Genomic DNA, 15699 nt, shown 5'->3' on the forward strand with positions numbered 1-15699 from the left:
GATTTTTGGGGCACTTATTTTTTTGGGGGGTGTTCATGCTAGTCCCTTGAGGTGTTACACAAAGGTGCATGAATAAAAACTGTAGTTTTAAAATAAACTTGGAAAACATTGAGTATCAAGTTTTAGTTAAGCGGATAAGTTGTTGAATATGTCACTTGGAAAAAATAGTGTAGAGTAATTTTAGGCTTCGCTAACTCATGGCTCAATTGTATTTTCTTATTCCTACCACATTTTTGTACTGCTGTTGTTGATTTCCTGTGTTTGCCTCAGGACCAATGACTAAAGTGACTAGAGTGATTGCAAGGTGTGTGTGTGTTAGGGGTGCATAATATTTATGATACAATTGAATGTATCTCTCTTAAGGAGAAATATGCTCTCCCAATAAACTCTTTTCTTACATCTCATTGTCTAGAGTTATAACCCATGACTATTACTAAATATGCCCTTGCTGAGGAAATTGTATTGGCTTAGAGAAATAAGGATTAACTTGGGAGAGATCCAGAAGCCCTCACTCTTTGGTGGCTGCCTACACCTGGAGAGAACCAGAGTTCAATGAGGGGAGGAGGGCTGGATGGGAGGTGAGAAATCAGAGACCCTGAACTTGGAACACAGTTGCTACTGACACAGAAGATGCAGTAAAGTTAACCTTCTGTGGTTGTCGTTGTTAATGAACTTGCCAGTTGTGATTTTCTTAATAAAAGTCTACATTTTTCATGTCCTGGTAGCCCCAAAGACAAATGTAACTCCATTACTCACAGCCTTTAATAAGACAACATACCTCTGACTCTTCAAGAGAGGGTTAAAGCCTATAACGTTTCACATACAATAAAACATTTAATTATTTAAAATACTGCAAATTATTTTTCTGATATGAATGTCTTTATGAATGCAGTGTAGATATTGCTCTCCTGAATTGCTAGTCTGAACCTGATTCATAATATATATTTTATAGTGGTCATAATGCCTTCAAGATTGCCTTTTTAAGTACCATAAAAATAAGAGAAATTTGTAAAGTAGTAGGTTATAAAATTAATATTAGAAAATGAATTGCTTTTATAAAATAAGTATGGTAAAATATTAATATAAGAATCTAGTTGGTGAGTTCACTATAAAGTTCTTTTAACTTTGTTCTGTGTTTAAAATTATTCATCTGGAGTTCCCATCATGGCTCAGTGGTGACAAACCTGACTGGCATCCATGAGGATGTGGGTTTGATCCCTGGCTGTGCTCAATGGGTTAAGGATCTGGCATTGCCGCGAGCTGTGTGTGGGTCACAGGCACAGCTCAGATCCCACATTACTGCAGCTGTAACCCGGATTCAACCCCTAGCCTAGGAACTTCCATATGCCATAGGCACTAAAAAGCAAAAAAAAAAAAAAAAAAAAAACATGATAGGAAGTTGAAAAATAATAAAACAACCAGAACAAAACAAATAATAGCTTTTATGGATGCAACCAAATACCAGTGGAAATACTTAGCAGAGAAAACCGTATTTACAAAAGCAAAACTAAGTAAAATAATAAACTAACTTTCCACAAAATCCATGTGAGAAAAATTTAGGAAGCAAAAGTAGGTGTGAGCAAATGGAAATTCTCACCTTTGTAGAGATATCTGTTCCAGCAAAGTTTATAAACACAATATAAACCCAATAAATGTAATATCAAATTCATTTTATTTTCTTGAGATAGATAAGTAGTTAATAAAGCACACTTGAGTAAACGAATATAACCAGGATACAAATAGAATTTCTAATAAACAAAAATATCCAGAATATTTGAAAACTCCTAGAAGAAAACATAGGCAAAACACTCTCTGACATCAACATCATGAATATTTTCTTAGGTCAGTCTCCCAAAGCAATAGAAATAAGAGCAAAAATAAACCCATGGGACCTAATCAAACTGAAAAGCTTCTGCACAGCAAAGGAAACCCAAAAGAAAACAAAAAGACAACTTTCAGAATGGGAGAAAATAGTTTCAAACGATGCAACCGACAAGAGCTTAATCTCTAGAATATGTAAACAACTTATACAACCCAACAGCAAAAAAGCCAATCAATCAGTGGAAAAATGGGCAAAAGACCTGAATAGACTGTTCTCCAAGGAAAATATACAGATGGCCAGCAAACACATGAAAAAATGCTCAACATCATTGATTATAAGAGAAATGCAAATCAAAACTACCATGAGATACCACCTTACACCAGTCAGAATGGCCATCATTAATAGGTCCACAAATAACAAGTGTTGGAGGGGTTGTGGAGAAAAGGGAACCCTCCTGCACTGTTGGTGGGAATGTAAACTGGTACAGCCACTATGGAGAACCGTTTGGAGATGCCTTAGAAATTTATACATAGAACTTCCATATGACCCCCCAATCCCACTCTTGGGCATATATCTGGACAAAACTCTACTTAAAAGAGACACATGCACCCACGTATTCATTGCAGCACTATTCACAATAGCCAGGACAAGGAAACAACCCAAATGTCCATCAACAGATGATTGGATTTGGAAGAGGTGGTATATATACACAATGGAATACTACTCAGCCATAAAAAAGAACAACATAATGCCATTTGCAGCAACATGGATGGGACTAGAGAATCTCATCCTGAGTGAAATGAGCCAGAAAGACAAAGACAAATACCATATGATATCACTTATAACTGGAATCTAATATCCAGCACAAATGAACATCTCCTCAGTAAAGAAAATCACAGACTTGGAGAAAAGACTTGTGGCTGCCTGATGGGAGAGGGAGGGAGTGGGAAGGATCAGGAGCTTTGGCTTATCAGACACAACTTAGAATAGATTTACAAGGAGATCCTGCTGAGTAGCATTGAGAACTATGTCTAGATACTCATGTTGCAACAGAACAAAGGGTGGGAAAAAAAATGTAATGTATACATGTAAGGATAACTTGATCCCCTTGCTGTACAGTGGGAAAAAAAAAATCGGTCAGGTGAGAGATGGACTAACTCTGACAGATATTAAGATATGATATAAAGACTTCATGGAGTTCCCATCATGGTGCAGCAGAAACGAATCCAACTAGGAACCAGGAGGTTGTGGGTTCGATCCCTGGCCTCACTCAGTGGGTTAAGGTTCTAGCGTTGCTATGAGCTGTGGTGCAGGTTGCAGATGCAGCTCAGATCTGGCATTGCTGTGGCTTTGGCATACGCCCGCAGCAACGGATCGGTTTAGACCCCTAGCCTGGGAACCTCCATATGCTGTGGGTGCAGCCCTAAAAAGACAAAAGACAAAAAAAAAAAAAAAGACTTCATAACTGAAACTGTAGTGTTGGCCCATGAATAGACAAGCCAAACAGTGAAACAAATTTCAAAATCCAGAAATAGATCTAATTACACATGACAACTTGTTATATAGTAAAGGAAGCACTTCAAACCAGTGAGAAGAGATGAACTTGTGTATGTTATAAAAACTGGATAGCTATACAGAAAAAGATAAATTTTTTTGATTCTTCTTACTGCATATCAGAATATATTCTACATGGACAATATGACTAAATTTAAAAGAATAAAATTTTATAAAAGAACACATGGATGGCATATTCTGTACTCTGGGAATAGGGGAATTTTTTCCAACCATGATTGAAAATCCAGAGCAATAAGAAAAAAAAATTGATAATTTTTTAAGAAGAACAATGTTTAAGCTAATATAATTTTACTTGGAAAAGACCTAAAGTAAGTAAAAGATAAATTACAAACTCGGAAAAAATAAATGCAACTTAATCTCAGATAATTAATATGCTTTAGTAACAAAACACTGTTAATAATAGAGAAGAAAATGACCAATTATTTTTATAAAAACATTTTGTGGAAAAGAAATACAATAACTTTTAACTATAAGCAAAGATGTTCAACCTCTGCTATACTAAGAAAAATGAAAATAAAAATACACCATGCTAGCATCTCTTGCATATCTGTTTGACATAAATGCACATTTGAGGACATACTTGGTTGTTGAGGTGATTGGGAAATGAATATTTTCACTGTTTTTGCTGATGGGAGAGCAAAATGGTACAAACCCAGTAGAGGGGAATTTGCCAATATTTAGCAAAATGCACATGAATTTACTCTGTCATAAAGCAATCCTGTTTCTCAGAATAAATCACCAAAATATTCAGAAAAGAATTAAAAAACATTTTTTGCCTAAGGCTGTTCATTATATTATGTTTTTAGACTGTTAGTTAGACACAGTTATTGTTCTAAGAGGGTTATCTGTATATTATGAAATAAAACAAAGGAATAGTTACAATGCTGTCATTAAGAACCAGGATTTTCCTCATGAACAAAGTGAGGTAGAGGTATAAAAATGTCAATAGAAATAAGATCCCCATAGTCCAGAATTTGAATTGGTTGTGGCAAGATGGATTCATGATGAATTTTATCTCTTTCCAAAAATGAATCTTGCTCGGCACACACTGAAAAGGCCTAGACCCATTGAGGACAAGTGAGCATGAGGTTGATTGGAATTTAAATGAGATACAGATAAACGCAGAACCCTCTGCCATTTGAGATATTAATATGTGCCTTGAAAAGGAAAAGTAAAAATTCACGTAATTTGGGGAAATTCTGAACTTCCTTCTTGGGAATTTAGGCTGTATTAAGTACTCTGAAGCAGTCTTCTCAGTGCAGAAATCTAATAATGTCTAACACAGTAGCTGTCAGGAACCCTTTGTTTTACAGAGAAAAGACTGGGTTTGTACCATACCTATTGTTTCTTCCCTATACACATGTGTCCTAGAAAACAATTTCAGGAATATTGCTGCAAAATTGAAATTCAATCTGTAGATAATTATTTGTCACAGAGGGACAAGAGGTCTAAAAAGAGTTCCTGGTATTATCATGTACTTAATGAATGAATAATTTAATAGAAGTACTGTTTAGAATCTACTAGAAACTAAATGCTGGTGTTCAGTGCTGGGATATAAGGAAAGCAAAAAAATTAAGAAAAGGTAAGTCTGGGAGACCAACTGACAAAGAATTAACATACAGTGTTTTTATTAATTTTATAATAAAGATTTGAAATACTTTCTGAATACCTTTCATTGTGACTGAAAGGCTAATTGTACGTAAACATTGGATTGTGCCATGGAGAGAGAATTAAGTTATGATGGACAAAAGCAAGGAGGGATATTCCTGGCAAATCACAGAGCATGAGCAAAGGTAACGTTAGAGTTAGTGACATAGTCATGAAAAAATAGCCACACTTGTCTGGAGCTGACTACTGAGGTGTCTTCCTAGGGAAGGAGCAAGCTGGGGGCAAGAAGTTGTTGAAGTATATCTACCATGTGAATATGTCTGGAGCAAAGAAAAAAAAATAATTGTAGGAGAAGGCTAAGATAGAGCCAGCAAAATGAGAGAAATATTGGTTTTGGGTTCTGACAAACATGAGCCACACGAGCTATCCTCATTGCTCTACCTGTCCGTGACCTCGGGAAGTTGATTTAATTTCTCGAAGGCTCAGTTTTCCCATCTGTATAATGAGGATTAATAACATTTAACTCGCAAAGAGAGGATATAATAAAAAAATAATGTATATAAAGTCTCCAACACACTGGAGGGCACTTAATCACCATCAGTTCTCATTGTTTTTAGGCAGATAAGAACAAAATAATGTATCCCTTCCATTGTCAGGGGAGAGGATTTGGATTTCATTTTGTAGGAAGTAGAGAGCCATTGAAGAATTCTGAGCATGAGGCATGAGGTGATTAGCTCTGTGGTTTGGAAATATGAACAAGGAAGGATGACTTGATGAAAAGAGACAGCTAGCATTGCGTCCTGCTGGGAGATGAGAAAAGCATACATAGGGTATGGATAGTATGATCAAAACCGTTCACTCTTTCAGAGGTGTTGATTATTCATGAGTTAAATGCATATGGGAGTGTAGGGGTAGAGACAGGAAAGAATAAAAAAATGACTTCAGAGTTTATAGCCTGAGCATTTGAATTGCAGGTGACATCTATAATTGAGACAAGCAACACAGGAAGTAGAGTAGGTATATAGAAGAAGGCAATGTAGTCAGGAATGATAAATAGTTTGTTTTCTATCATTTTCTTTTGGCCCATCACCTTTCCAGAATGAGTAAGCTTTGCACATTTGAATGTGGCAGCCCAACTTCTAATCCCAGAACCCTTTGATTCTATGGGACCTCTATGTTTTGAACACTGTGGTGGCTTATTCCAAAGGCTGTTATTGTGATCCTTAGGAATGCTGCTTCTGAAATTTGTCTAAAAATTTAGACATCAGAAATTAAGTGTAATGTGTTCCAAAGTGAAATACCAAAAACTAGCAATGCAAATGAATGTGGTATTGAAATGTGGATATGCGGCTGACAATGTTGTTCTTCTCAAAGCATTGTTTTCTTTAAGCACAGTTGAAAGTAAATGACCATTTAGTCCTTCACCTCAACAGCAATCTTGTGTGTCTTTCTTATTGTAATGTGCAGGACAGGAGAGAATTGGAAAAGATTCCAACTATGAGCAAGAGGGAAAAGTCCAGTTCGTGATTGACGCTGTATATGCAATGGCTCATGCACTTCATCACATGAACAAGGATCTCTGTGCTGACTACCGAGGTGTCTGTCCAGAGATGGAGCAGGCTGGGGGCAAGAAATTGTTGAAGTATATCCGCAACGTGAATTTCAATGGTGAGTCTCTAAACACCTGTTTTGGAATTCTGTGTTTCGTAATTCAAGCAGTTGGATTGCTGTTTGCTCTTGAGTGTGTGGACTAAATCATTTCACATGACTGAATCCATGATCTGAATGAATGAGTAGTGAGTGAACAAATGAATAAATATTTTGGAGTCATTTTCCCTCCTTTTCTTAAAATCAAGGTTTTTTTTTTTGTTTGTTTTTTGTTTTGTTTTGTTTTTTACCATTTTTCCCTCTGTGAAAGTAAGTAGAAATGGGAAGGGATAAGAGGAAAAGGGAGGAACATTTGTTCTAGGTATTCAAGTTAACTGAAGGAATGATTCTAATTTTTCATACCAACTACATCTCAGATTACAAACTTATTTCTCCAAGTGTAAAACTTTTTAATTATTAGAGATGGTTGGGAAAATGGGTGAGTAGGGTAGACATCACAAATAAGAAATGTCACTTCTCAGATAATATCTTTTATCTCTGTAGTGTAGTCTTCACTCAGAATATCTTAATGTCTCATATACCAAGCCTAAATAAATTAATATTAATTGTAATATACATATATAATTGTATTATATATGTATGTATTTTAAATATGTATGATATATATATATATATATATATAATATAGGAGATTTATGATAGGAATTAACAGACATAGTTATGGATGCTAACACATCCCAGGATCTGCAATCTATAAACTGAAGAAACAGGGAAGCAGTGGTGTGATTTAGTCCAAGTGCAAAGGCGTGGGGATTGGAGGGTTGGTGGCATGTGTCCTGGTGCATTCATGAAAGCCAGAGAACTAGAAGCATCACACCACTGTCCAAGGACAGGAGAAGATGGCTGTCTCTACTCAAGAGAGAGTGGAGTTGGCCTTCTTCTGCCTTTGGTTCTCTTCAGGCCTTCCAGGGATTGGACAATGACTACCCACACTGGGAAGGGCCACCTGCTTTATTTGGTTCAACAATTCAAATGCTCATCTCTTCCAGAAACATCCTCATTGTATGTTTAGCCAGCTCAGAAATAAAGTTTAGCCAGCTAGCACAGCATCCCCAGTTGGAGCTGACCGCATAAAATTAACCATCTTGAATGTCAATTATATCTCAATTTAAAAGAATAACCATCACATGGCTATAAGACAAGATGTAACACAGATGATAATAAACCTAACTGTATTATACATGAATAACATAACCACACTGAAGGGTATAAGGGGGAACAAATAAATGAATACAAATACTTTTGAAGACAGTATTTTTCTATATGCCATAAGACTGGAGACATAAATAACTGTACACAGATTGTACAATAGCTAGTAAATTAGTGTGGGTTTTTTTCACAATTCTGAAGATTATTTATGTACACAGGAGGACTAAGAGATTTAGTAATAGGTATTGTGGATAATAAGAGCCAGGTATCTCATTGCTAGAGAAAGAAATTACTAATAAGGATGGGAGAAAGCTGAAATAAATCTTATTGTGTTAGATTAGAATAGAAGATACCAGCATGAGCTCATAGCTTTTCAAACACATGCAGATGAGGAGATATGGAAATGGGCATGTACATGTTTGCATGAATAAAAATATCTACTGCCTAGTTCTGTCCATGGAGAGGGCCTAGGAGCAATGCCACCCTTGTAGAAATGACTGCACCTGCACCTGCACCCACAACTTATTTATAAACACTGTTCTCCAGTAAAAAGAACTAGGACTTCCCAATGAAACTCTTGATTCAAGGACCAAAGCAGGGCAAGTAGAAGATGAATTTGAAACCATGTTGTGCCACAAAGTAAGAAATGCTCAAAAAGTGATGGGGCCATGTTGAAAGGGCACAAGAACCATCTTAAAAAGATCCCACAGGCTAATTGTAATGGATTAAACTCATATAATAAAATAAATATCAATGAGGCCATAATCATATAAATAAATAATTGGAAACATAAATGTAGGAGAAGGGACAGCATGATGGAATGATGCAAAGATGGAAATACAAAACTTCATTTTGCAAAGACCTTAGTAATCGTTGTTTTAGGCAAGGATCTTTGACGGATGCTAAAATTAGGGGGCTAAAGTAGGGCAATGAATAAGATATTTGCATAACCTCAAAGTATCCTTCATCATGGAACATATCAATTACAATGGGGAAAAGACAGCTTTGAAGTGGAAAAATTGGGAAGACAGCACTTAACCAAGTCACCAAGGTTAACATCACCGATAATGAAACTTAACAGCATCACTTGCCTCTTGATAAAAGATACCCTGGGAAGGTTGTGACATCACTTCTGAGGTACTATTGCCAAAAATATATAACCTCCATCTAATCATAAAGAAGCACCAGACATCCAAATCGAAGGACACTTTACAACGTAATTGCCTGGTATTCTTCAGAAGTGTCCAGGACATGAGAAAGACTGATGGAGGAAACTAAGGAGACCTTACCATTAAATGCAATGTGGGAAGAGTGATTGATCTTAAACCAGAAAAAGGATGTTAATGGGACAGTGGAAGAATGTTAATAAAATTTGTGGATTAGTTTTAAATCTTATTATGTCAATGTTAATTTCCTGGTTTAGATAATTATATTATGGTTTTAAAAAATCTCCTTGCTTCTCTGCTTATAAATAATAATCCATTTAAACCTACAATATTGTATCCATCATTTAGGGGTCACCTAGTATCTGGGTGAAGAGAAATGACATCCAGTCTTGGAACCAACAGTTTCTGAGTTAAGATGGAGACAAGAATGACTATGACTACAAGCAGAAAATAATTCAACTGCAAATTATTTTCTTTTTGTACTTTCTTCCTGATCTTGCAGAATCTCCTAAATTGTATAACAAAGTCTCCCTTCTGGAAAGCACATATAAATTTAATTAAAATGCTGGGGTCAGCTTCTGGGCTTTATATATATATGGTCCATAGGTATACATGATCTTTCTTAGGCCAGTAACAAAAATGATTATTTTGGGAATATTCCTGGATTCTCTTCTGATTCTTCTTCCAGACAATGCTTATAGGCTCATTTTGCTAAGGTGGTCTTATCCACTGCCACTGATGAGCCAGAGTTGCTGAGCTTCTGACTGGTCACAGGGCCTATGTTTATCAAATGATTACTGTGTGCCAGAAGTGGTCCTAAGTACTCTTTGTATGTTGGCTTCCGTAATATTCACAATACCAAATGGCTTAGATACTGTTATTTTCCTTTTTTAAAAAAACAGGTAAGAAAACTGATTTGCAGAGAAACTAAGTGTCATGATGTTCAAAATTACACAGCTACGTAGTGATGATGATCTGATTGGTACCTAGGGTACCTAACTGCTCGGCCTGATCCCTTGACTTTTATCAAGCATCAGAGAGGAAAGGCTTACTACATTCCTGCTATTCCATCTTAGAACACAGGCTCTGTGGGAGCTCATAGGCAGGGCCAGTTGGTTCTCTCTCTGTCATCAATGTAATCATGCTCTTTGATCAAGGTAATCTCCTTTTCTTTGAGGACATTTTTTTCTGCCATATGGAGGCAGGACACTTCCAGTGTCCTGTGACATTCATTAATGGCAGAGCTGAACAGTTTTATAAAGCAAAACACCAAACTCGAACCAGACAAACAAACAAACCAAAGAGCCCATTTTTGATTTAGTTAAGTGACTTTCATAAGGCTCACTGAGAGCCACATTATTGGGATGAAAAAAGAGAAGTGGCAATATGTGACTTTTAAGGCATAAGATATAATAGCACTTCTGCATGGTTCTCTTGCGATTTTTTTTTTTTATTATGAACACAACTACCATGTTAGGAGGAAGCCAAGATACTAAAGGACTGGCTACATGTAGCTGTTCTAGCTGCAGCCCAGACTGTTCTAGCTGCAGCCCAGACTGAGGTCACAGCTGATAGGCAGCTGATAGGCAGCAGATCTGTGACTTCAGGCTGCCCCAGCTGATGTTAGTGGACCAGAGGAGGTGCTGTTTCTGCCAAGCTCTGCCCAAATTGCAAACTACAGCTTATCATTTTTTTTTTTTTCCTGAGCACTGCAATTTAGGGTAGTTTGTTGAGCAGCCAAAAATAATTGGAACATGAATCAATGCAGTGTTTCTGGAATGTGTGCCTGGTGGGGTTAAAAAAAAGAAGAGAAAACCTGTCAGGTAGCTACTTTGATGCTGAAGACTCTTACATCATCTGAGCAACCTATATCCGAAATCCTTCTTGATCTGGGGGGGGGGGAATTCCCTCAAATACTCTTGTCTGGGAAGATTTCATACTTGAAATTTTGTACTCTGACCCATTCTATCCTCTCAGCATCCCATCTTTTAAGGGGCCTTCTTTCCTTTACCTTAGGACCCTTGCGTTCTGTTCTGGCCCTGATGCTTCGTGGAGATTTATGCAGATGATTTCTTCTCCTTTGTTAACTTCTTTATTTTCTCTGGATTTGTTTGATTTTTTTTTTTTTGGTAGTAGAGTTCATGGAACACAGTCTCTATTTCTATTTCAAGAAGTCGAGGGGTGCTGTTTAAAAAAGTTGTCTGGGGGAAAAACAACTGCTCCCCAAATGCCAGTTGCATTATAAATCCATCAAAAAGTCAAAGCCACATGCTACACTGTTACACATCACTTGGGTAAAGTATTCAGCTCTTCTGTCTCACTTTTTAAAGCATGATCTTGAATGAAAATGGAAAGGACAGTACAGGAGTCATTTCTCCTTATAAAGAGTATAAGGAGGAAGAGAGATTAGGTGGCATGTACTTTTTTTTTAAGCATTTTATTTATTTATTTATTTATTTTCTTTTTGATATTTCTTGGGCTGCTCCCGTGGCATATGGAGGTTCCCAGGCTAGGGGTTGAATCGGAGCTGCAGCCACTGGCCTACGCCAGAGCCACAGCAATGCCGGATCCAAGCCGCATCTGCAACCTACACCACAGCTCACAGCAATGCCAGATCATTAACCCACTGAGCAAGGGCAGGGATCAAACCCGCAACCTCATGGTTCCTAGTTGGATTCGTTAACCATGGAGCCGGGAACTCCATGGTGGCATGTACTTTCTGATGAGTCTTTACCTGCTGGGCTGAGATTCTTTGGAGTTCCAGGCTTTCATATTCTTCCTCTCTTCTCAAAGACTAGGAAAAGTTCACATCATATTATTTAATGAGTAGAATTATAGCAAAGCACAACATGAATCTTAGGGTCCAATGTAAAGAAAAAGAAAAGAGAATATCTGAATATGATTGTCTTCCTGAAAAATAATAGGAAAAACTTGTGTTTATTCTTATAGAGAGAGGACTTAAGAGAAGTCTGATACAGGCCTTGCTGAGCTTTAGTTAAATTGAAGGCAGGGCTGATTCCTTTAAGAGGCCCTAGGGGATTATCTGCTTCTCTGTTTTTTCCAGCTACTGATGGTGACCTACACTCCTGGGATCATGACCCCTTCCTTGCGTCACTCCAACCTCCTGTTTTCAAATCGCTTTTCCTCCTTTGACTCCTGCTGTCTTTTAGAAGAGCCACTGGGATTACAATGGGTCCAGCCATATTATCCAGGATAATCTCCTCCATCTTGTGAACCTTAATTTAATCACACCAGCAATATCTCTTTGCCAGGTGTAGTGACATTTACAGATTCTGGGGGTTAGGACTTGGACCATTCTGCAGCCTACCACAGGCTCTGCTTTTTCTTCAAATAGCCATAAGTGTCATAAAATTCTGTGCCTGACACTTGTAGGATTATGTGGAATTCTTTTTAGCTGCCCCTGTATCCTTCCTTACACATTGGACTCTCTCTTCCAGCAGGGCTAACTTTCAGCCCAGGATTGAGACTCTGTGTGCCTCTTGTCACTCAGTATATTGTCCCTCCTTCTGGATCCTTTTTCTAACTTCATTCTTGCACTGTGTGATCATTTATGTGGAATCAGTCTGTGTCATGCCCACTTCCTTAAGTGTAGGGATCATTTTTTACTGCTTTAATCATCCTCTCTCCTGTCCAGTTCATATGCTTTAGTTCTTCTTTCATCCATGTCATTACTGCAAATACCATGTTGGCCCAGATTCTGCAGAAGCTAATGACTGCTGGCCAGATGCAGAGCTCTGCCACTATTAGCATCTTAAATTTTTAATGGGAATTATCAAAAGTACTTTGTACTCATCACCAAAACTTAACCCACCCCTCCTCCAAAAAATGGCAAAATGAACTTCTATTCTCAGGGATTCTATTTTAGCCTATAATTGATCTATAAACTTCCCTGTAAAAGGCAGGAAATAGGGCACTGTTTTCTGCTGAAAATATTGATCCAATACTAATGTATGAAGCAGGCAGTAGTCACACACCCTGAATCTAGTGTTTTTTTTCCTATCCCCAAAAATCATAAGAGTAATTGTACTCAGTTACCAAAATTTTGGTGATTCCTTTGTAACTGTTCCTGAAACTAGCCAAAACTCATACCTCTGTACTCTGTGTATCATTTGCCACTTGTCCCATACATTAATATTAAGGGACTGATCACTCATATCCAATTTTCAATTTATATTTAATTTTTCTTCAATAAATGCCTTAGTCTTTTTATTTAAATTGACTTTAATTTCTGATTGTGCCAGAAAATTGGTTTTATCTTAAGAGAGACATTTAAAATAAGACCCAAATAGGAATTTAAGAAAGAACCATTGTTTATTAAGCATTCACTGGGCAAACTGCTAAGCATTTTAGACTCGTTATCATAGAAGGCAAATTAGAAGTAATCATCTAAAATTATTATTAAAAGTAATTAGTATCCACGTGTGTATTTAGTGATCTTTTGTACTTGTTTGATTTTCAATACTCTTATATTTCCTCTGTAAAATGTATTCTTTATTGAGCACAATTTAGTGTTTGGTGGGGACTAAAATAATAGTCATAACAATAACAAGAAGAATGACAACAAAACAAGATTTTTCTCTGGAAAACAATACATTTAATTTTTAAAAGAAGACAGAGTAGATTAAAATATTTCAAGTTAGTGAGAAATTGAACTGTACAAAGGGTGGAGCAGGTAGTTTTCCCAACTATAATTAGCATTTGGAGACCAAAGTGATGACTTGCCCATGAGTTTCAAGGAGCAATTTGGGGGAACCTATTAAACAGTGGGGTTACCTCCTAGCTACCTTGCTTATCACATGTTTTCTAAACCATTACCTGGGGAACAAGATATAGAAGGAATCTTGTTTAACTCTAAAGTCTGTCATTGTCTTGTCTTTCCCAGGTAGCGCGGGCACTCCTGTCATGTTTAACAAGAATGGGGACGCTCCCGGACGTTATGACATCTTTCAGTACCAGACCACAAATACCACCAACCCTGGATACCGCCTTATCGGACAATGGACAGATGAGCTGCAGCTCAATGTGAGTTTTCCTTGTTCCTCTTCCTTTGCTTGTGTGGTGTGTGAACAGACTTTTAATAGGCTCCATCAGTCAGCCATTTCTCATCTGTATGTTTGTGAGCACCTGCAAGTGAGCATACAACTTGTTAGGGGCATCAGCAGAGACTGATAACCAATAATAATGGAGTTCATACTCTGCACCTGCGTGAATCATCTCATTTAATCTGAGGCTCTGATTTCTTAACAAACAAGTTATCAGCTAATGCTTTAGTAGTTTCATGGCACCTTGCCCTTTGTCAGGTTGTTCTCCCTTCCTTCCTTCCCTGCATCCTTTCCTCCCTCCTTCCCTCCCCTCTTCTCTTCTTTCCTTTCCCCTCCCCTCTTCCTTCCTACCTCCTTTATTTACTGTTTTGTTTTGTTTTTTAATGTATTTTACTGTGTAACTTTGGCTTATACTGAGATTTTCTGGATAACATCAGTGTTAGTTACTTTCCATAACTTCTCCCTCTTTTTGTAAAATGTGACCTTGAATGAGTAGTCGTTTACTTGCACAAAGTTATGTCAAAGTTCACCAGCCAGAGACCATCAGCTACTCATCTGTAGTCAAACACAGTTAGGTTTATTTAACTTGCTGCATAAAAAACAAGCTTCTGCCAGCAAAAGCTTCTTTAGGGTGAGGAGTTCAGAGGAGATTCATTGTAGATTTTGGGTTGAGTTGGGTGATTCTAAGGATTCAGGAAGGAGGGACCAATTTTGGATTGGGTAACAATTTGGTGGTTGGGTGTCTTGATGATTTTGATTTAGGAGATGGGAGGAGATGATCTGGGCAAGAATTATCACTAAAAAAAAAGATAGTCACGTGAGCTAGAAAAGAGAGATGCTATTTGTGTGATTGCAGAACCTCCTGGTTTGTGACTAGTTTAACACATAATGGCAGAATAGCCTTCTTTTGTCTTGTTCCACCATAGTCATGTAGTGGCCTTGTCTGTTTATCACTTACATTCCCCTGAAGTGGTTCTGTTTGGAATATAACTGACTAGGTGTTAGCTGACAATTTTCCAGCCCCTTTTTAGTTGCCAAGAGGGAGGGGAAGAGAGTGGAAGGGACTGGGAATTTGGGGTTAATAGATGCAAACTATTGCCTTTGGAATGGATAAGCAATGGGATCCTGCTGCATAGCACTGGGAACTATGTCTGGGGACTTGTGATGGAGCATGATAATATGAGAAAAAAGAATGCATATATATATGTGTGACTGGGTCAACTTGCTGTGCAGTAGAAAATTTACAGAACACTGCAAATCAGCTATAATAGAAAAAATAAAAACTATTATAAAAAATAAATAAATTTGGCTTTCATTTTTTCTTAATATTTCAGTTTTAATAGTAAATAATGTGCTTCCAATAATACTTACAAGATCCTCTTTGAAATTAATGATTATACCAGTTTGAATGAATGTACCAGTTTTCCCAGGGAGGGAAGAACACACAGGCCAGGGTCCCCCTCCCCCCACCATGGCTGGGCCCAGAGCAGCAATCAGCTTACCTTGCATGCCCTGCTTTCATTCCCCTCCTTGGAGGAGCTGAAATTGGCCAGTCCTGGAGCCTGGGGTTGGTGGCATAAATCAAAGGAGCATGGGTGCTACAGGGCCTCATCTGCTGAAATTTGCTAGGCCAGGTTATACTTCAAGA

General features: G+C 37.6%; 1 protein-coding gene across 11 annotated transcripts in view; it reads left to right on the forward strand.

Moving 5' to 3' along the window:
- Positions 1 to 15699, forward strand: part of GRM7 (glutamate metabotropic receptor 7) — an 885981-nt gene that overhangs the window by 590531 nt on the left and 279751 nt on the right. For all 11 annotated transcript variants that reach the window (XR_002338088.1, XR_002338089.1, XR_002338090.1 and 8 more), the window contains 2 exons: positions 6473 to 6673; positions 13892 to 14031. Coding sequence is in view for 7 of the 11 variants with exons in the window: in XM_021071050.1 (XP_020926709.1) it covers positions 6473 to 6673; positions 13892 to 14031 (341 nt within the window). In the remaining 4 variants the exon portion in view is untranslated. The remainder of the gene's footprint in view (positions 1 to 6472; positions 6674 to 13891; positions 14032 to 15699) is intronic.

The sequence above is a fragment of the Sus scrofa genome, chromosome 13 (assembly GCF_000003025.6).
Source record: "Sus scrofa isolate TJ Tabasco breed Duroc chromosome 13, Sscrofa11.1, whole genome shotgun sequence".
Taxonomy (NCBI): domain Eukaryota; kingdom Metazoa; phylum Chordata; class Mammalia; order Artiodactyla; family Suidae; genus Sus; species Sus scrofa.